General features: G+C 41.0%; 1 protein-coding gene across 1 annotated transcript in view; it reads left to right on the top strand.

The window, feature by feature from the left end:
* LOC120301001 (voltage-dependent calcium channel subunit alpha-2/delta-3) overlaps window positions 1-20,920 on the top strand; it is a 405,499-nt gene that overhangs the window by 221,368 nt on the left and 163,211 nt on the right. The window contains exons 11-12 of the mRNA XM_039327628.1: window positions 13,052-13,130; window positions 19,938-20,071. Of these exons, the coding sequence (XP_039183562.1) occupies window positions 13,052-13,130; window positions 19,938-20,071 (213 nt within the window). The remainder of the gene's footprint in view (window positions 1-13,051; window positions 13,131-19,937; window positions 20,072-20,920) is intronic.

A 20,920-nucleotide genomic window follows, 5' to 3' on the forward strand; every position in this document is an offset into this window, starting at 1 on the left:
CCCAAATGTAGCAATCAGACTTCTAATTTATAATGGCAATTTATAATCTTCAAATCCTTCAAACCTATATGGGTAGCAAATTAGCTGAAAAGACCTGGCTAGGATTTGGATAGAAGCCTATGCAATTAAATCTGTCATTTAATTTCAGGCAAGGTACAACAATAAAAACCTCTTGTGGAGAGAATGTTCAGTGAAAAAAAAAATAAAACAATTACTAATTAATTGAACTTTCTTTTAATGCCAAATTATAGCAAGCCAGTAAAAGTTACAGATACAGATGTAAAAAATGATATATGAAGTTGAAATAAAGCCAACCTTTATTTAATGCTTGCTTTTCTTGCGTGATTTGCTTGTGGTCCAGTATATCAAAGTTACATAAAACAGCATTCATGATGGAAAATTAATGTTTATTCCTCAATACACTATTTTCCACAAGAGACTAAACTGTACAAGCCATACTAGTCTTTAAGAGTTCTTAGGTTTAAGGTTGAAAATTAAGGTATTTCATTTTTGGCATCTCTCCCAAGCACCTGAGATCCATATAATTCTCATTCTGGGTCGTGCATTAAATGTGGAAAATGGTTTGGTTATGGCAATTTTATACGGCCCGTTAAAGTAGACAACTAACCCTCCTTTGTTGGACCAAGAAGAGTGGAAAACAGGTGTGATTAATGGCTTGCTAATGTTGAAGATTGATAGACCTTATATCTTACCTTTCTGCCAAATGATGAACAAAAGAAGCACAATGATACCTATATGGTCTGTTTAACTATGCTAATTAATTATTAGCTAATATGCATGCTAACTAATTATAATATATACTAGTTAACTGAAGAGAGCTACTGTAAAACACATCAGGCCCTTTCAAAATATCTAATGGGATGGGGTTAAACTAATTTGGGGGACATGCATTATAACAGCTAGGGTTGTTGGTAGACCCCTAGCTGATGACACCCACAACATATCCTTTTCTGCAAGATCTAAATGGCTGGGCTGATTATTATTATTTATTTATGTCACAAGCTTCATTATTAAAATGTTATGCATAGGTATAAGTACAGATGTAAGAACAGAGACTTTAAAATATGTAAAATCCTAATTTTGTCTGCCCAGAAGCATGCAGCTTCAATGTCATTCTGTTGTGAGGTCATAAGGTCCTCAGGAGTACGTTGGACAGGGCACAGAGGGCACATGTACATGTGTGTGGTAGTCTACAGATCTCCACATTCACATAAGCAGAAATCACCAAGTATCCCCATTTATTCAAGGTATCTCTTGATCTTGCTGTACCCGTCCATTTAACAATTTCCAAGCTTTCCAGGAAGGTGCCAGCTGTTCTACAGGTTCCATCCAATGTTGTTTTTTTTTTGTACCTTTCCATAAGTCCACTCTACTTTAAATTTATCAAAGTGTTACGTCAAGCTATGGAAACTTTCCTAAATTTTAATCTCTGAGGAACTGGTTGGAGACTGTAGAGAAAGTGCTGTTCAGAAGTTGTATGCTGCTACTTCTGTATAAACAGGCCGGGGAAGGGTGGGAGAGACAATACTGGCTAAATGGTGGGCTTGCCTAGGGAAGTATATTTCAGACACCCACTGACTATTCTACTGGTTTCATTTAAGCTAGGGGTGGGGAACTATGGCCCTTTTATGACCTGTAGACTTCAATTTCCAGAATTCCTGAGCCTGTATGGCTGGCTCAGGAATTTTGGGAGTTGAAATCCACAAGTCATAAAGGGGCCATAGTTCCTCATCTCTTATTTAACATCTATTTGCCCAGAGTGTGCCAAATTGTAAGTGGGGAGAAACTGTTCCTCAGATAGTCCAGTCCTATACCATGAAAGACTTGCTCACAAAAGAGTAGCCCACCTAAATAATGATGTTGTCTAATGCTTTCCATGTAACCCATTTATTGCTTCCATACATAAGTAGCTTACTAATAGAATCATTCAGAAGTGAAATTAATTGTGGCATGTGTGTCCTTTAAAGTGTGCAGATTGCACTGTGTAAAACGTGCCAGTGATAGAGGATAGATTTTACTTCTGAACTGTCTAAGAATTAATTCTATTGATTAGCTTAACAGTCTGGTCTATAATTAAAGGTGACCAATGAACTGATTTATATCTTGATTTATTCTAACATGAAAGGTAAGTGTAAAATGATCCATGGCTATGCTTTATTAATGCTATCATTTGTGGATAAGGACTAAAGATATATGAATACAATAGAGAGAGGAGAGCAGAGCAGAGTAGAATAGAAAGGGGCGTTGTCTTACCTGAACGCCTTTTCTCAGCATGATGATGGAGAATCCACGGATGGGTTGTCTTAATCTATCTGCTCCAATTAGACTAAGTCTGAAATTTAGTACCGCCTCCTCTGTGCCAACTGCACCCCAGTTTTAGGCTAAGGCGATACTCAGACTTTAGTCCGACGCGTCTGAACAATATGGGAACCAGGCCAACTGACCTAATGGGAGGGAGTGGATTCTCCATCATCATGCTGAGAAAAGGCGTTCAGGTAAGACAACGCCCCTTTCTCCAGCATGATTGGTTGGAGAACCCATGGATGGGACATACCAAAGCCCTGTGTCCCTAGAGTGGGGAATTAGATTGGGCCTGGGTCCCATCCAATGATAATGCATGTTTTAGAACCTTGCGGCCAAATGAAGCCGTAGAAGATGCATATATATCCATCTTGTAGTGACAGACAAAGGAAGAGGGCGATGCCCATGTTGCTGCTCTACAAATTTCCTCTACGGAGGCCTGAGAAGACCAGGCAGCTGTAGTAGCTGCGCCCCAGTGGAATGGGCCGTGATATGCCTGGGATCTCGCAGTGACTGAGACTGGTATGCCAGAGAAATACAAACTCTAATCCACCTGCGTATTATGGTTGAAGAAACCTTCTGACCTAGTGATGAAGGGTGATAGGACACAAACAGAGCCTCTGTTCTTTGGAAAGATGAGGTTCTCTGCACATCCGATTTGTTCCACTGAACCTCTATGTCATTAGATGGGTTAGGACAGAAGTCCGGCAAAACTATTTCCTGAGATCTATGATACAAGGACTTGACCTTAGGCACGAAGGAGGGGCCTAGCCTAAGGGTTACCCTGTCCTTATGGAAAGTACACAGGTCCTTCCTCACTGAAGAGCAGCCAGTTCAGACATCCTTCTGGCTGAAGTTACAGCAACAAGAAATGCCACCTTCATCGATAACTGTTTGAACAAACCAGTGTCAGTAGTTCAAAGGGTGCGAAACAAGAGCCTATAAACCTGATGAAGATCCCACTAGGGGTATCTATGTAACTGTGGCAAGTGATGCTACCTGCCTGCAGATGGTGCTTGTGGAAAGCCCCTTGTCTAGACCATCCCTCAGGAACTCCAAGATAACTGGTATTGAAATCGCCAAAAGGTCAATTTTTCGAACTGAACACCAATTACAGGAACCTCTCCATGTGGCATCGTATATTCTATTTGTCGAGGGTCGCCTGGATTGCTGAATCATAGCTATGACCCTTGACAAATATGAGTCTCAGCCTAATGCCTGCCTCTCAAGTGCCAGACGGTTAACTGGAGACAATGAGGGTCTGGATGGCGTAGTTCCCCCTGAATGTGGGAGATGTGATTTGCTGGGATCCTCCATGGAGGGGATGCGGAGACTCCATCAGGTCAGCGACCAAGAGCGTCTCGGCCAATGCGGCGCAACCAGGAGGACCTCTGCTCGTTTGCGAAGGATTTTCCTGATCGTGGCAGGAAGAAGTGGCAGAGGAGGGAAGGCATAGAGCAGTTCCCTGGGCCAGGGACTGTGGAGCGCATCTGTTCCCTCCGCTGATGGAGATGGGAACCTGGAAAGGAATCTGGGAAGTTGTGAGTTGGTGGGGGAGGCAAAAGGTCTAAAATTGGGGAACCAAACCTGTCCACGATCTCTCTGAACCTTCGGATCCAGCTGCCATTCGGAATGGTCCACGGTTGCTCTGCTCAGTGAGTCCGCCTGCTGGTTGGTCACTCCGGATATGTGCTCCGCCCTGATGGAGGCAAGATTCAGTTCCGCCCAGGACCCCAGCAATTTGGCCTCCTGCATGAGAGGCCTGGACCTTGTCCCCCCTTGTCTGTTGACGTGGGCCTTGGCTGTAATGTTGTCGGTTAAAATCAGGACATGTTGGCCCTGTACTATATTGGTGAATCTCTTTAGGGCCATATGTATGGCTCTGAGTTCCAGCCAGTTTATATTGTTCTTTAGGTCCTGTTTGGACCACCGACCTTGAGCCCAGTGCGTGTGGAGGTGTGCCCCCCACCCAAACAGGCTTGCATCTGTGGTAATGGTAATCCTGTCTGGTTCTAATACTGCTCCCCGTGACAGCGCCGGGGAGTCCCACCATTGAAGGGAGTTCAAGTCTCTGAAATGGAAGGAGAAGCCATGTAATTCTCTGTGGCACAATTTGCACGCAGGACACCGTCTTCCCCAGTAGCTGTGATAGGGAGGTCAATGTGACTACTCTGTCCCTTCGGATCCGACGTACAAGAGTCTGAATAGAGTTCGTTCGGTCCTGAGATAGGTAGACCGTACAATTGTCCGTGTCTATAACGGCGCCCAAATGGAGGAGCTGGGTTGTTGTATGACTTTTCTGGAAATTAACAGAAAACCCGTGCTCCTGAAAGACCTTGATGGCTAGGGCGAGGTCTGACTGAGCGTTTCGGAATGATGATGACTGAATTAGTATGTCATCTAAATAGCATTGAATTCTGATTGGAATTTGTCTAAGGTGGGCTGCGAGCACTGCCAGTACCTTGTTAATACCCTCGGTGTTGATGAGAGGCCAAATGGTAGGGCTCTGTACTGGTAGTGGGCATAGCTGAATCTGAGGAATTTGCGGTGGTTAGGAAAAATGTCTCAGTTAGGTCTATTGAGGTAAGAAAGTCACCTTGCCTGATGCTGGCCAGGATTGATTGAAGTGGTTGCATCTTAAACTTCTTATACCTCAAGTAAAGTTTAGACCTTTCAAGTCTATGATTGCCCTCCAGCCCTCCAAGTCTTAGGGATGACGAAGAGGTTTGAGTAAAACCCTCGTCCTTCTTGGTCTTGTGTACTGATTCAATTGCTCGTATTTGTAATAAATGAGCTATGGCCTCTGACATAAAGTCAGCCCTGGACCTGCTCGTGGGGATAGGGCAAGAGCGGAATTTGTCAGGTGGTTGAGAACAAAATTCTAGTCTCAAACCTTGCGTGATGGTGTCTAACACCCATGCATCTGTAGTGATGGCTGTCCAAGTGCTGGAATAAGGGGCCAGCCGGCATCTGTAGTGGTGACTGCCCAAGTGCTGGAATAAGGGGCCAGCCGGATTCCTATGGGAAGTGAGACTGTGAGATCACTTGCCTCGTTTAGAGGAACGGCCCCTTGGCCTTGAAGGGGCCACTTGGCCTGGATCTGTGGTCTGCTTCTGCATGCTGAATGATCCTGCTGTCGTTCTTGTCTCTGAAAACAATAGAGGGATGCCTGAGCCCAGTCCCAGGATGGAGCTGGTCGAAAGGCAGCCTCCTGTAACTGCTCTGTGACATGAGTTAACCAGAGCTTTACGTTTGTCCTTACCTTCAGTTAAGTATGGTTTTAGTGCCTTACCAAAGAGATGTCCACCTGTGTAAGGTTTAGAGGCCAGATGCCACTTGGTCTTGGTGTCTGCTCCCAATTCCTGGGCCAAAGGAGCCTTCGTGCTGAGATGTCTGCAGCGATGGTCGGCAGTGTATCTAGCCATGTGCAGAGAAGCGTCGGCTAGGTACTGGGACGTAGCCACTAACTTACCCAGATTTTGGTGAGCTCTGAGCTGGTCTGGAGGGATCCTGTCCTGGAGCTCACGTAACCCAAGGGCTGAAGCCCTGGCGAAGAAGGCCATGGACATTGCCGCCTTTGTTGCCCAGGCTGATGCCAGATGGGAACTACGCAATGCGGAGTCAATCTTTTTATCCTCCACCCTAAGTGCCTCATTTATGTCCCCAGGGATGTTAGCATTGGGAAACAATGAGTTCAAGGGCTAATCAATCTCAGGAATCTCCAATAGGGAGGCCAGAGAAGGGGTAACATTGAATAATGTTCTCTCTACTGCACTGGGGCTTAAGAGGGATCCTAAGTTCTCCCATTGTTTTTGAACTATATTCAGAAAAAAGGGGAGGACAGGGAATATGGTTCTGCAAGACTGAGGCTCGGCGTGGGGACCCTTTGATGTTGTAGGTGGGGTCTCCTGTTCTCGGGGGAGGTTTGCAGTAATGCAGGCCTTGAGTAGCAGGGAATTAAAGAATGAATGGTCAAAGAGACCGACAGGAGGGGTGGGGTCAGAGGGAGTGATGCCCTCATCCTCCGACAAAATCAGGCCAGATTGTTCAGCCCCTGTAGATTCCAAATCCGATGAGGGATCATCCATCAAATCAGGAGATTGTGGATGATACGTGGCCTGGGGGGGAGGCTGTGGGGTGTTGGAGGCCATAAATTGAGCCACAGTCTGGGCTATCATGGACTGAAGGAAGTCCGGGTTCAAGGCCTGGTTCTCAGGAGGGCGAAGCCCTGATGCAGTGGGGGTGAATGTGGCCTGGGGTCCCAGGTTAAGAGTGTCCTGGCTGGTTATGCCCCTCCCTGGAGCCACTCTTGTGGTTGAATCTGATTGGGGAATTCCCCTGGGGGGAGACCAGGCCCCTGGAGCTGAGGCACAATGTGAGGAAAGGGGTTCAAAAATGGACCTTCCCATCGTGCCTGTCAGATCTGGGGAGGCCGCTCTCAGTCTTTGGGACTCCTCCTCCCTCATCTGTGGTATATTTGACTCCCTGCTTGGCCGGGCTCGCTTGGTGGTGTTCTTTCCACTTGCCTCTGTTTGATGTCTCCTCTTGGTTTTCTCCGCCATGTTGAGTCTGCTCTGGGCTCAACCTTAGCAAAAACGCCCTCCCCCCTCGGCATTGTAAATTGCCAAGGGAGCCTGCAGAGATGATTCGGCCCGTGAGGGGGGCGGGCAATGGGGATTGGTGGGCACTGCGTCCCTCAGGAGCGAGCTGGCCCTCCCCAGTCCAATCCGTCTGTGGAGATGATGTAGTTGAATCTCGAGGCCTCTGCCTCAGGTGGTCATACACTGCCCTCAGGAGTGAGCTACAGGCAGTCTGGGCCTCAGTCACATAGAAAATGGCTGCCGAGAGTCAATTCAAAATGGCGGCCGCCAAATTCGCGCCGAAAAAAACCCAACAAAAAACAGCCGTTAGAAGAAGGCCTTGAGGCCTGGGTCCTAAGCTGCAACGAGCCCTCGTTCCGAGGAATCGCCTGGGCTCCTAGTGCAGCGGATGGCAGGTAAATAGGCCAGCTGGGAGACGCTGAGGCAGTCCGAGGCCTGGTAGGCCCTCCAGGCTCCGAAAATTGGGTCGGTGCCCAAAACTCCCACCTGCTGCTTGGGGCGGTCTGCTGGGGCCGAAGGACCTAGAAAGGCTCCCTCCAGGCCTGACGAGCCTCGTCGTATCTTGCGGAGCCCCCCAGTCAATTGGTAAGCTTACCCTTGCTTCCGGAGCCGTCGGCAGTCAGCGTGTGGAATCTGCGTCCTCCGATGATCAGCTGGCAGCAGGGAGCTCGTCGGAGCAGCATTTGCAAAAAAATGGAGCCTTTGAAGTGGAGGAACGGCCCCTGGTAGGAGATCTAAGCTCCCTCTGGGAATTTAATTTTAGGCTTGATTCTTTAAGGCTGGAAAGCTTTCAAGAGAGGAAAAAAATGGAAAAGGGAAGGTTCCCCCCCCCCCCCGGAGGGAGAGGTGTGTGAGCCTGTCAGCCTGCTAGGCTACAGGCTGGGGATGATGATCCCTGGAAATATCTTTTATATATTGTCAAATCTAATAATAAAATGGTTAGCCTAAGCTTAAAGAAATAAAAATGGAAATACACAGTCTTCTGCTCCAGGAGCGAAGAAAAAACGCGTCTTAGAGCAAAGAGACTAAGTCTAAAACTGGGGTGCAGTTGGCACAGAGGGGGCGGTACTAAATTTCAGACTTAGTCTAATTGGAGCAGATAGATTAAGACAACCCATCCGTGGGTTCTCCATCCAATCATGCTGGAGAATAGAATATTCTTTATTAGCCAAGGGTGATTGGACACACAAAGGAATTTATGAAATATGAGAATAAATATTTTATTTAAAAATGGTACTGCTAAATAACTAAGTTACTTACTTAATATATTAATACTTAGCAGATTACATTTTTTTCTGTTTTCTTTTTACATGTTTTCTGTTTCAAATAATAAAAGCTCATATGCTAATGGATTGGATATTCTAGATATTCCAGATGTAGATATAAGATTTGCTTGTGAACCAGAGAAAGTAAAGAGACCTGTAAGCATAAATTCTTTTCAAGGAATCTAGTTAAATTCAAGTAGAAGACTAGTAAGCAAAACAGGAACCTATCCAGAAAAAAAAGTTTATATTGTGATGGGAATTATAATGGCAATTCATGTTGTGGTTTCTACTTTGAAAAGTGGCTTGGTGAAAGTTTGTAATTATGGGATTATAAAGAAGTTGGCATATTGCCTCCAAAGGCTTAATTGTGAAAAATGGTTAGGAAATCATTGTACAATGTGCTACTTGTGATAAATAAGAACTGTCACATCTTTTCTGGAATTTAGTATTTCACATATGTGTGTGGGTATAGACACATGGACACATACACGTATATTTGATAGAAGAACAAAACAGTTATTTTCTTTACCTTTTTTTGATAGCAATCTTCAGTAGACCGTTGTTTAATGTTAATAACTTGAATTCAGTTTCTCTGGTGATTTGGCCTGATGCCACATTAGGCCATCTTTCTCTGTGCTTCAGCTCAGCCTATTCTACTTCTATTATGGACATGGTTTTTTGAGTATGTGTAAGTTAAAGAAGACCATTAGCCATAAATCTCTTAGACTGATTTGCTTTATATTTAGAATGTATTTCAGCACATTGTTTTCTGAGGTAAGCACTGGTGACAATTTATGTACTGAGGTTGGATATAAATCCGATGGTACTATTTTCTTCCCTTTTTTGAGATTAAACATTTTGCTTGCAATAGTGCAGTTGTGCTTAGGTGAGCAGTTAAGCTGAATCAAACTCAACATAACCTTTGGGAGCAAATATATATGGATTACTCTGAAAGGGTATAAAAAGGAAGTAGATCTCTCAGGGTAGTCCAGAGTTCCCCAACTTTTCCAGCTTTGTGGACCAGCAGGGGGTGGGGGGAGGGGATGGTTTTGCACGAGTAGCAGGCAAGCGCATGCACGTGTGCAGCTCCATTTGCACAAGGAGAGAGCACATGCACCTGCCACTCACACAAATGGAGTGCAAGCGTATGCGCTCACCCGCTCTTGTGCAAGTGGATGTGTGTGTGTGCGTGCTCATCCACTACTTCCATGGCCTGGTTCTTAATGGTTTAAGGCCCAGTAGTGAGCTGTGGTCTGGGGATTGGGGAGCCCTGGGGTAGGCAAGACTACAAAGAGCTTTTTATTACTGATGATTAATTCCTGCTATGGTGTTGGTCACCTCTGAGGTAAAAATATATGTTTCTTCTCTTCCTAGAGGCCCTATGAAACTCAGAGTAACTATTATAGTTATCCATCTTGCCTATCAATATAAGATATGAGTTCAAGAAGTAAGAAATGGGCTATATACTGTATATATGCCACTGTTTATGTATGGACTAGGTAGAATCTGTTCAATATGATCGATGTTTCAAGTGAGCCTTATTGCTTTTTAAAACCAGGAATAGAGGAAGAAGTTTTCATGCCCATCTGGCTGCTGTTGGGCAAGATTTTCAGCTCTCTTGATTTGACATTGGTTGATTAGCTCACTGATTCTTTGTAACAGCTGCAATAGGTAATGAAAAATTGATTCATAGGCCAGAAAAAAGCACTTCAGAGTTTAATTGGCTGTGGGAAATATTATACTAGTCTGCAACATGGGATAGGATGCTATCTCAGTGGCAGCACCTAAATTGGTTTTGGGTAATGTTTTGCACAGTGAATATCTATGTTAGTCAAGCGAACCAGCCTGCTGATCAGAAGGACTAAGAATCCATTCTTCTCATCATGGGACAATTGTTTTGACTTCTATTTGATATGCTTCAGAATAAATAAGGTGGACATCTACTTTATCTCTGCATGGGGCTACCTTTTTCTTGCCATCTTCTTCATCTTTTCTTGTGTTTGAATTTAAACCTAGCCCATGATTAGAGTACACAGATGGAGACTCTGAAGAAGTCTAGCATGTCTCTAGAGCCTAGACAGTTTCAGTAGCACAGAAGTAGGAAAAGCAATGTTAGCTCACCCTTGATTTTCTTCTTTTATTTTTAAAAAAGTCAGTCTTTCCCATTCAGAGTAATGGATTGGGAACAATACAGGGGATTGGTGGGTATACCAATGGGGTAGGTTTTTTTTCTAAGTTTAGGATTTCCCAGATTGAAAAACAGCTAGAGAAAGTTAGGGTTGGAATCAGTTTTGGATTCCTATCTTTAAGGTCAGAACCCAGTCTCAGAAGCCAGAGGGTGTGGTGGTGGTGATGGTAGTGAAATTTCTATTGCATTACTAAATATTGAGTATGGGAGAGACCAAAGGGATGCAGGGTGAGAAGGGTACATCAAAGATGTCACATGGATTGGAGAAAGCTTGTGTGGGAGGAATGCATTTCAGTGTGGTAGAGATTCTACATAAGTTAGGACACATTGGGGGTAATGTGGGTCAATAAGAATCTGTGGGGGGTCTTGGGGGTATGTAAGAGGTGCCACATGGGCCAGGGAAGTGAGAGGGGGTGTGATGCAGCTTGATAAAGGTACATGACCATCACAGATAAGTGCGAGAGGGTGTATAGGGGGCAATGTGGGTTGGGAAGGGTGCCTGGGAGTGTTTGGGCCTGCATGAAAGGTGCCATGCAGGTTTGGGATGGTCCACAAGGGGTGATGTGGTCAAGAACAGTATGTAGAGTACACAGAAAGTTCCATGTGGGGCAGGAAAGGCATGTGGGGAGCAGGAAGGATCAGGGAGAATGTGTGGAGGTGTTCAGAAGGTACTGCATGGATTGAAGAAGGCACACAGGGCAAGATGTAGGCCAGGAAGCCTGCATGAGACTTACTTCCTCTTGATCCCTTTGCAGTAGACAGATAATTGGCTGCTGCTGGGTGGGGGAGGGAGCAAGGGATTGTGAGAGTGGCTAGGAAACTGTCTTGAAACATTGAAAATGAGGATTATGTGACCACAGCAGTAGACCCACAGCTGAAACAGCCATAACTCTCCAAAATTTCATTCTTTTGAGATTTATGGGTCCTAGATTTTGGACACATTCTGTAAGTTAGGCCATTTAAAGCAGAGGTTTGCAACCTTTAGGGCACCAGAGACCGGTTCTGTGGAGAGAGGTTTTTCCGTGGACCATAGGGTGTGTGGTTTTGTGAGCTGCCTGCATCTTGCAGATGGGGCTTTGCTTGTTTGTGCAGACAAGGGGTTGGGGCCCCTGATTTAAAATACCTTGTATCAAAATTGTTGCCCCACTATTTCACCCAGTTAAAGGTCATAGAAATGAGATATTTATTTATTTATTAAATTAGTTTGCTGCCCATCTTACTGCGAGATGCAAGTGTCATAAGAACAATAGTTGCAAAACATGGTAAATTCCAGTAATATTGTTCATTATCTTAAGAATTTCTGAATATGTATATTGGGGAAATGATATTATAAGAGATTTAGTAGTTGTATTCATGCTTCTGTTGTTTTAAATTCAAAACTTTACAACCTTTACAGGATTTAGAGTGATATTTGCAATCTTTAAATCTTCTCCCAAACCTTCTAGCCAATTCATCCAATTCTAATAAATTGGTTGTTAAACTCGCTGAGAAAAAGATGAAGGTCTAATAGACTCAGGTTGAGAGAAAAAGTCACCATTTTCAGCAACAATTTCAGAATGCTTATCTCCCCCCTTTTGCTGCATGTGCTCTCACCAATTATCTTCTTCAAGATGAAAGTCCAGTGAGTTAGACAAGTCCAGAACAGAACTGGTGCTGCTATTGGAAATTTGTTGCCCAATTTAGCTATCACTACTGAATTTATGCATAATTGCAGTTTTTAGACTGAAGTGATAGGGTATATTTGCCTTCTTTATTGGGGGAAAAAACTTCATTGTTGTTTCATACACATTTTGTAAAATCAAGATGATTTGGCTCACCAGATCTTTTTATTTTTTCAAGATGGGTTTAGGACACTTGATTTTTTTTTAAATTTTCATTAAAACTGCATGGAAAAAATTAAAACAAAATAATCAACTCAGGTAAGAAGATTGTCTCTGGTGATGGTTTTCCTGGATTCCTGGGGAAGTTAGAGTTAGAAGGCTCTGGATGAATGCTCTTGAGTATTTTCCCAAATAAATGATTGTCAGGAATAAGTAGCAACAACAAAAATATGTCATTTTTAATGAAGTGAGATATTTATTACCTGAATTTTCCTTGGACTGCAATCGAATTTTATGCTTCCAACTATTTTGAGTTTTCTCATGTAATTGGAACTCTTAAGGTTTGACTTTATGGACCCTCTCACAAACAGAGAGTGTTGTATAGCTCTTTTGGTTGAAATAATGTATCATTATTATGAGAAATCTGTATTATAGTATTAGCTCAGTATACACATTTGAGAGGTAGAAACTTTAGGAGTAGCTTGCCTCATGTTATCACATATGCAGTAGTCTTTTGTGGCAGTACAGTAATTAAATGCAAGCTTGGGATCAGTGCAAAGTGCTACATTGTCAATCATGTGGTTTCATATTAACCTTTCAAAATGATACCTTTTCATTTACATTTGCTTATAATTCTAGAAAATGCCAAATTTGACTGTGTGTGTTACCAAAATCTATAGGTGTGTGAAATTATTGCTTATCCAGCTCAAAAGAAAATTCCAATAGAATGTGTTTGTAAATTTTTTGGGTATTTTTATCTGGTGCTATTGCTTGCTTAATACAAATTGAATGGTTTATATAAAGTGTTTCCTGTAAATGAAATTCTGTTATAATAATCCAGAGTTATATTTTCAGGTTCGCATTTTCACCTACCTGATAGGAAGAGAAGCTGCCTTTGCAGATAATCTTAAATGGATGGCTTGTGCCAACAAAGGTAGGTTTCATTTCTATGCAAAATATGCTCCCCTGGTTGGCTCTTTTTGGAACTTTAATGACCTGGCAAAATGCTTGGAATTGCTGTTGCTAAAAAACATGTATGTAAAGTGCAATGTCACATGATTGCAGCACTTAGTGATAGCAGTTCCAGTTGCCATGGTTATGCAAGAAATGTGGTGGGTTGTTAAGCAAGAACCTTGTGTGACTACAATTTCCTGCTGGCTGTCCCACTGACTTTGCTTATGGAATAGTATCAGAATTGGCTATCACATAACCATGACTTGCTGCAATGTCATAATCAGGAGTCAGGCACAAGTGCCTAGGTTGCAATTACATGACCACAGGAATTCTGCAAAGGACAGATTTTCAAGGACTAGTTGTAAGTTTCTCTTGTTGGTGCTACGCAAGTCTGAATGATCACTGGATAAGTGGTTATAACTCAAGAACCACCTGTAAGCAAGGAACTTGAACAGGTTGTTCATCCCAGGCCAGTTAATTCTGTGGGCACAATATTATGTGGAATCTGTATGTCACTGCTTCTTTCTTGATAAGACGAATGGAACTATTACAAGCATTTTAGTAAAATGCAACTGTTTGTATAAAAAAAATGCATTTTGTTTCCAAGGGAAATGGAGTTGTTCTATGAACATCATTCAGTTGTCATTACTCACTAACTGAGTTTTAGCTTGTAATGTATTATGCCACTTTTGACTCTGCAGCCTAAAAACATAGCCCTTTATGAACTCTGCAAGATTGCCATTTATGTATGTTTGGGAGGAAATCACTCTGCCAGTAAAATTAACAATATTTCTCAACCTTAGAAGCTTTGAAATGTCTGGAGTTCAAATCCTAGAACTTCCCAGGCAGCCAGAGGTTCTGCTGATCCCAGATATCAGGAAGCGGAATTGGTATAGAAGGGGAAAAAAAGCAGGAATATCTGTTGTTTAGTGACAGTTCTACAGACATCTTGCCAAATCAAGTCTTCCTTAAGCAGGTTTTAGAGTGAAAGATAGTTGACAAAACCCTTTTTTCCTAAGTCATGGGTTTCAAACTCGATCGCATCACATGATGTATTGTGACATATCATAACGTTTTTTGCCTTCGCAGAGCTGGGGTGGGCGTGGCCTGCATGTAATGCATCCGGCCTGCGGGCTGCCAGATTGATACCCCTGTCCTAGGTGGTTGAGTGGATAAAACTTGTGTTTAGAATATAATTTATATCTTAATGTTAGTTGATAATTTTGTCTGCATTTTGCCTATATTGAATAATATAAATATTCAATTTTGGCAGCTTTCTTGTTTAAGATTGAATAATGTAGCATTACCAACTGCAAACATCCCCTGTAATAATTGTGACAACAAGAAAATAATAGACTTTGAGTATCAACTCACTTCTAAATATAAAATGAAAACTATGGTCAGTGTCCTACTAAGGCATTGTTTGTAACTCTGAACTGCGGGCGAAGAGAGATAAGTATATAAAATAATTAAATTAAATTTAGCAATAGAAGAAGGAAGGAAGGAAGGAAGGAAGGAAGGAAGGAGGGAGGGAGGGAGGGAAGGAAGGAAGGAAGGAGGGAGGGAGGGAGGGAGGGAAGGAAGGAAGGAAGGAAGGAAGGAAGGAAGGAAGGAAGGAAGGAAGGAAGGAAGGAAGGAAGGAAGGAAGGAAGGAAGGAAGTTCTTGATTTACATAGAGAAATCAAGGAATCCTACCAAGGAAAATAGATATTTTTGCATATTAAAGAGAGAAAGCAAGGCCTAAATTCAGAGATGATATTTTTTTCTTGGTCTCTCTCCAGCATTTAGATATAGACACACATGCATTATATGATGTACTTAACTCCACAAATTGGAATGCCTGAATATTTACTGCAAAGAGATAGTAGGTGAAAACCGTCTTGCTTAACATTATTTCATCAGGTTTTACTGCAGCTTTGGGGGGGTTTAATTGATTTTAAAATAATAGGAAATTCTTGACTATGAAGCATATGTGTTTGGTCTAGTTCATCCTTACGTTTCTAAAGATTGAGGAGCCATAACAAATTCCAGTGTTGCATAGAATTCATCAGGCAACACTAAAGCAAACGTATCTCTTGATAAATAATGACAGAATTGTGATTCCAAAACACAATTACGGTGCCATGATGTAAAAATAATAAAAATGCTTTGCTTATTCTGCAATTCTGCCTGTCATTACATTTGTACTAAGGTTTTCTCACTTATATATGTGTGCACACCACATGACATTTAAATGACTCATTGGAAGTATATGCATTTAGTTATGCATTACTGCATTAACCAGTCTTGGTGCCCATCTGATGGAAATTATCCTGTTTAAAGATTTGTCTTAATCAGCTAATATTGCACACTAGGATTTAGACTTAGTCATTGTACAAGAATCCTTTGAAGCAAGTTTTTCAAAGGCAGTTTAGTTAATTCCAAAGCATGTTCACTTTTCAGACAGTACATTACCCACGCTTTATAAAGATCTAAGGACATCTGTTCACGAAAAGGCACTTCCTTTCATAATGGTTGATTTCAAGAGTCTTGCCCAATCACTACTCATACATTATTGGTTATCAAGCCAAAAGATAATATCTTGTTCTGTCCCATCTTTTTGTAGTCTTGGAAGGCAGTTTGTCTTTGTGTTCTTATTTTTAATTGTCTTAGTGTAAAAGTCCCATGTAAGGTTTTGAAAATTGTGTTTTAATAATTATGGGAAGAAATTGGAAATATAGAAGGTTACTCACCTGCTTTCTTAGTATTCAATCCCTTTAGCTTGGGATTTTGAATACAGTGCCTTCTGGGACTTCCTCTTCTTCAGCAGGTATCTTTGAGAACCCCCAGATAATTTTTTCTACCTAGTAGTCCATGGCATCTGTAATAAGCTCCACTATAATCACGACTTCACATACTCATTGCACGCTCTGTCCCAAAATTTGATATCAGTATTCAAGTTAAAGCATTTACTTGATGAAGTCATGCACATTTTGTCACTTGCATGCCTGCTCCCAGTGACTATCTGGTGCTTATCTTGTACCTAGCAGACTGAGTAGCAATTGTGATTTAGAGGCTGCTTCCTATTCATTGTAGTGTGGTAACAACTAAGTGGAGGAGCCATGTGAGTTGGATCAGAGTGAAATAAAACTTCCCCTTGTCTGATTTGGCCACCCAAAATCTTTTGGTCTGGCCTCCAAAAGATGCTTGAAAATTGATTTTTTTTAAGATGACAAAGCTAAGTTGGAATATGATAAAATTAACCAAAAACATTGAATTAGGAAGTATATTAACTGTATTTAAATACTGTAATTCAGATTAAAATAAATTACACCTCTAAGACATAGCATGTGTAGGTCTCCCAAAAAGTACACACCTCATCTGATTATGTTTTTCTCTTCTACTTTTTTATTTTAAGAAAAAAATGTTTTTTTTTAAATATTTGCCAAATTTAATTTTTCCTTGGTTATTTAAGAAGATCTACACTTTTTTTCCTGGTGCTATATCCATGTAAATATGAATTATTTATTTTGACACTTACAACCAAAGTACACCTAATACTTTGTGTGTGTGTGTGTATCTATCTATATCTATATACATACACACATATCTATATCTATATCGATCTATATCTATCTATCTATCTATCTATCTATCTATCTATCTATCTATCTATCTATCTATATCAGCATCTTCTAAAATTCTTTTATTAACACATAGGCAACATTTATCTGAACAAGAAGCTGGCATCCTTCATGATACATTAATTGAACTGATAAATTCAGATTCTATACAATGTCTTTTCTAGCATATTTTGTTCACTCATGGAATTATATTTTTAAGAGGTTACCCTGATCATTTACAGTATTGCTAGGTTCTGGGATGTTGAGGGAGTGAAGGATAATACTTGCAAAAAACATCAGGGCCTAGCAGATTGGACTGCAGAATCTGAGAAGGAGTGGAATACACTTTTAATTCCTGCACAGATGGATAAGTCAAACCATGTAGCTGTCACAGAGGTCATTGACCCCAAAATCAATTTTCCTTGTGATTTTTCCCTTGGAAGCACCTAGCAGAGATGAAAGATTTGTACAAGATTTCCAAGTGAGTGGATTTTAGGGTATGAGGTCTTTTCTCCAGAACTGAATCATTAGAAATTTACACCATGCTGCATGAGACCTCCACTTCCTATCTTGGCTCCAACTTTCTTGTAAAAAAAGTAGGCCATATCTTGAGAGAGCGTGAGCTTAATGAGGCAGAGCGACAACCCATTTGAAATACATTAAAACAGTCAAGATCCCAACACTGCTGTAGAATAGCTAATGAATTTACAGTGATATCCCCAATAGCCTGGAGGAGAATGAGCCTGAAGGGAGAAGAAATTGCAGATAGTACCAAGATTGTCCAATGTTCAAATAAAGTTTTACAGAGGTTCAGCATACCAGGTTTGAAGGGCTAGATTAGCAGTCAAATACAACTGAAAGTTTGCCAGCTGTAAAAACAAAGGCAGACTGTAATGTTTAACTTGACACAAACAAAAGAACCACTGTTAAGTGTATCTTAATAAAAAGTGTACCTCGCTACAATCATTTGACAGACCTGTTTTATTTGATGTTAGTTTGTCTAATTATGAATTATATATCAAGCATTTTTGATAACTCAGAAGAAAAGGACTCAGAAAAATGCATCAGGTCACCAGTATGGTGTTTGGGAAAAAACTAATCTTGACAAGTGGCCTTTTGAGGTATCATAGAACATCACTATCAGCACACAGACCAACAGCATAGTTCTTATGCTGGTAGTGTCCACCTTGACCACTACAGCATGTTGTGTATAGGGCGACCTGTGAGTTGAGATTGGGAAGTATGGTAGGAACAAAACTCAACAGTTAAATTTGTCTCTGGGAGAATCCAGAGAAGCTTCATTATACTTAGAAGCATTGCCTTTGCCAGCTATTTTTTTTCTGGATGAAATATAAAATGTGGGTTATTACCTTTAAACCCTATATAGCTTAGGTTTAGGAAAGAACCTCTCTCCATATGATTTTCTGACCAAACAAGTTCACCTACATTTGCCATGGATTTGTCTTGAAGTGACTCTGAAACAAGATGCCCCCATTCTTTGCTATGTGCTTCCTGCTGAGTTCAGGGTCACTTTGTTGGCTTTTTAAAAGACCTAAAATGCACTCTGAAAATAGACTGCTAATATTTTTGGCTTTGATAGTTTCTGATTTTATTATTGGTGTTCATATGTTCTTCAAAATTGCTGGGAGCCCATGATATTTTAAGTTAATACATTCATTAACATCTTCAGATTAGAAGGGGTTGAATGCCACCTGAGAAAAAGCAGCTATTTGAATTTTTGACTCTATTTGAAAAATGCAGGTAACTTTTAAGTTGAATTATATCTACCCTATGATTCCTAAGCTTGAAACTTCAGTTTTTCAGGAAAGTCCAAATGTAGACAATCCATCCTATGGCATGAAAATAAACTTGGGAAATGAATAAAATGCTTGAATCTGCAAATGACACAGATTCCATGATGATTTTGAATTGGATGTTTTGTCCTTTTGTTTCATACTCAAGCTCTTTCAATAATGTGAAACATTATTTGTTGAAGCGAATTTCCTTTATTCTTGGTATATCAAATCATCATAAAATGACTCATGGATTGTTTTCCAATAGTTTATGATGACCTGAGGAATGAAGTGTGTGGTTATGTGGCTGTGTCCATAGGACCTTATGCTGCCATAGATGAGGTTCCTGCACGGATAACTGGGTTATGTAAGAGATCAATCAATCAGAATAGAACTGGAAGGGAACTTGGATGTCTTCTAGCCCAACCCCCTGCTCAAGCAGAAGACTCTTTACCATTTCAGACAAGTGACTGTCCAGTTTCTTCTTAAAAACCTCCAGTGATGAAGCATCTACAACTTCTGATGGCAAGCTGTTCCACTGGTTAATTGTCCTTACTGTTAGGAAGTTTCTCCTCAGTTCCAGGTTGCTTCTCTCCTTGATTAGTTTTTAACCATTGTTTCTTGTCCTGCCTACAGGTGCTTTGATAAATAAGTTGACCCCCTCCTCTTTTTGGCAGACTCTCAAATACTGGAATACTGCTATCATGTCCCCCTAGTCCTTCTTTTCTCTAGACTAGTCAAACCCAACTCCTGCAACCATTCTTCATATGTTTTAGTCTCCAGGCTTTTATCAGTTGCTCTTCTTTGCACTTTTTCCAAAGTCTCAACATCTTTTTTGTAAAGTGATGACCAAAACTGGATGAAGATAGATTAGAACATTTTGGTGGGAAGCAATGAAACTCTGATTCAGGTATAGAATGTTAGAGAGAGAATTTGATAAAGCTAAAAATATCACCCTCATATTTGTGATACTTGGAAGTTGCAAAGGTTAGGGAGTAAAAGTTAATAGAACTCTGCCATAAGCATTTATCTTTAAGAACAAACTCCCTCCTTTTTTTTTTACTTTCTCCTGAGGCTGAAAAAATTGACTTAGAACTGAAGGGGAAAAAAAAGTCAGGACAGCTGTGCAATGGTGTAGAACACTCAGAGGAATGGAGTCGTTCTGGACTGACATATCATTTCACAGACTACTGCTTTCACAAATTAAAACTTGACAGGGCTTCTTCCTTGGTCAACTTTTTTTTCCTCTTCAGGTTTCCCCCCCCCCTCCACATACACCACACTCTTTTTAACACCAAGAGAAAATATATTTATAATTTTTATGTGTATTTCTCATTTGATTATGTCTGAATGACCACATTTTTCTCTCTCTCTCTGCTCAAATATATCCAGGATTTTTCACTCAGATCTCAACCCTAGCTGATGTGCAAGAAAATGTTATGGAATATCTCCATGTGCTCAGTCGACCTAAAGTAATTGATCAAGAACATGATGTAGTGTGGACTGAAGCCTATGTCGACAGTACTGTAAGTCTGCAAGAGGCAATGTCTGATAAATCCTGTTTATATGTAAAGTATCAAATAATTTTGTTCCAGTGTTGTAATACATTCTGCTTGTTTTTTTTAAAAACGTGGGTTATGCAAATGCTGCTAATATTTACCTAAGTTAAATAAGCTTAATTCTGCAGCTGCAGCACTTGATGGAAAGGCTTTCATTTTAAATAAATGTTAAACCCTCTGTATCAGAGCCTATTAAAGCTGCCATGTAGCCCACAAACAAACAGAGGAAGTATGTATGGAATCAACTGGTTTTTCAGTTATAAAAAATTCTATACTGCAAATAGCAGGATCATGCTTGTTATGATGTAAAGCAAAAAATGGTGACTGGTTAATTGCTCACAAAGATACATAGTTTATGCAAGAACAAATAATGTAACCTGTTCAGAGTCAAGGCAAACTTGATGAATGTTTGATGGCACCAGAATTGTGTCTAGCCAGTAAAAATGAAATTGTTCAAAATGAACTGGACCTTAACTTCCATATTCCCTAACATAATTAGCTTTGGCCAGGGAGTAGAAGAGTTGAAATCTTATAAATGAAGGAAGAGAGAGAGAGAGAACACAAGGTTGTCACTCTGGGGCAGTCACATGCAACCTACCCTCAAAAAGTTGTCTGTGAAAGAAAATGGGAAGACGTACCTTGAGCTCTTGAAGGAAAGCAGCATATAAATAAAATCAATACAACTCTAACTGAAAATGTTGCATGAATTACAGAAAAATTAATAACTCAAGGAAAAAGCTAAAAGTGCAAGAAAGTTGAGGGAGGGTAAAAGCAAAATAGAAAAGCATGAAAAAATAGATACAAGGAAGTAGCTTC

This window comes from Crotalus tigris, unplaced genomic scaffold (assembly GCF_016545835.1).
Source record: "Crotalus tigris isolate CLP2741 ecotype Arizona unplaced genomic scaffold, ASM1654583v1 scf7180000024362.2655971311:6658466, whole genome shotgun sequence".
Classification (NCBI taxonomy): Eukaryota; Metazoa; Chordata; class Lepidosauria; order Squamata; family Viperidae; genus Crotalus; species Crotalus tigris.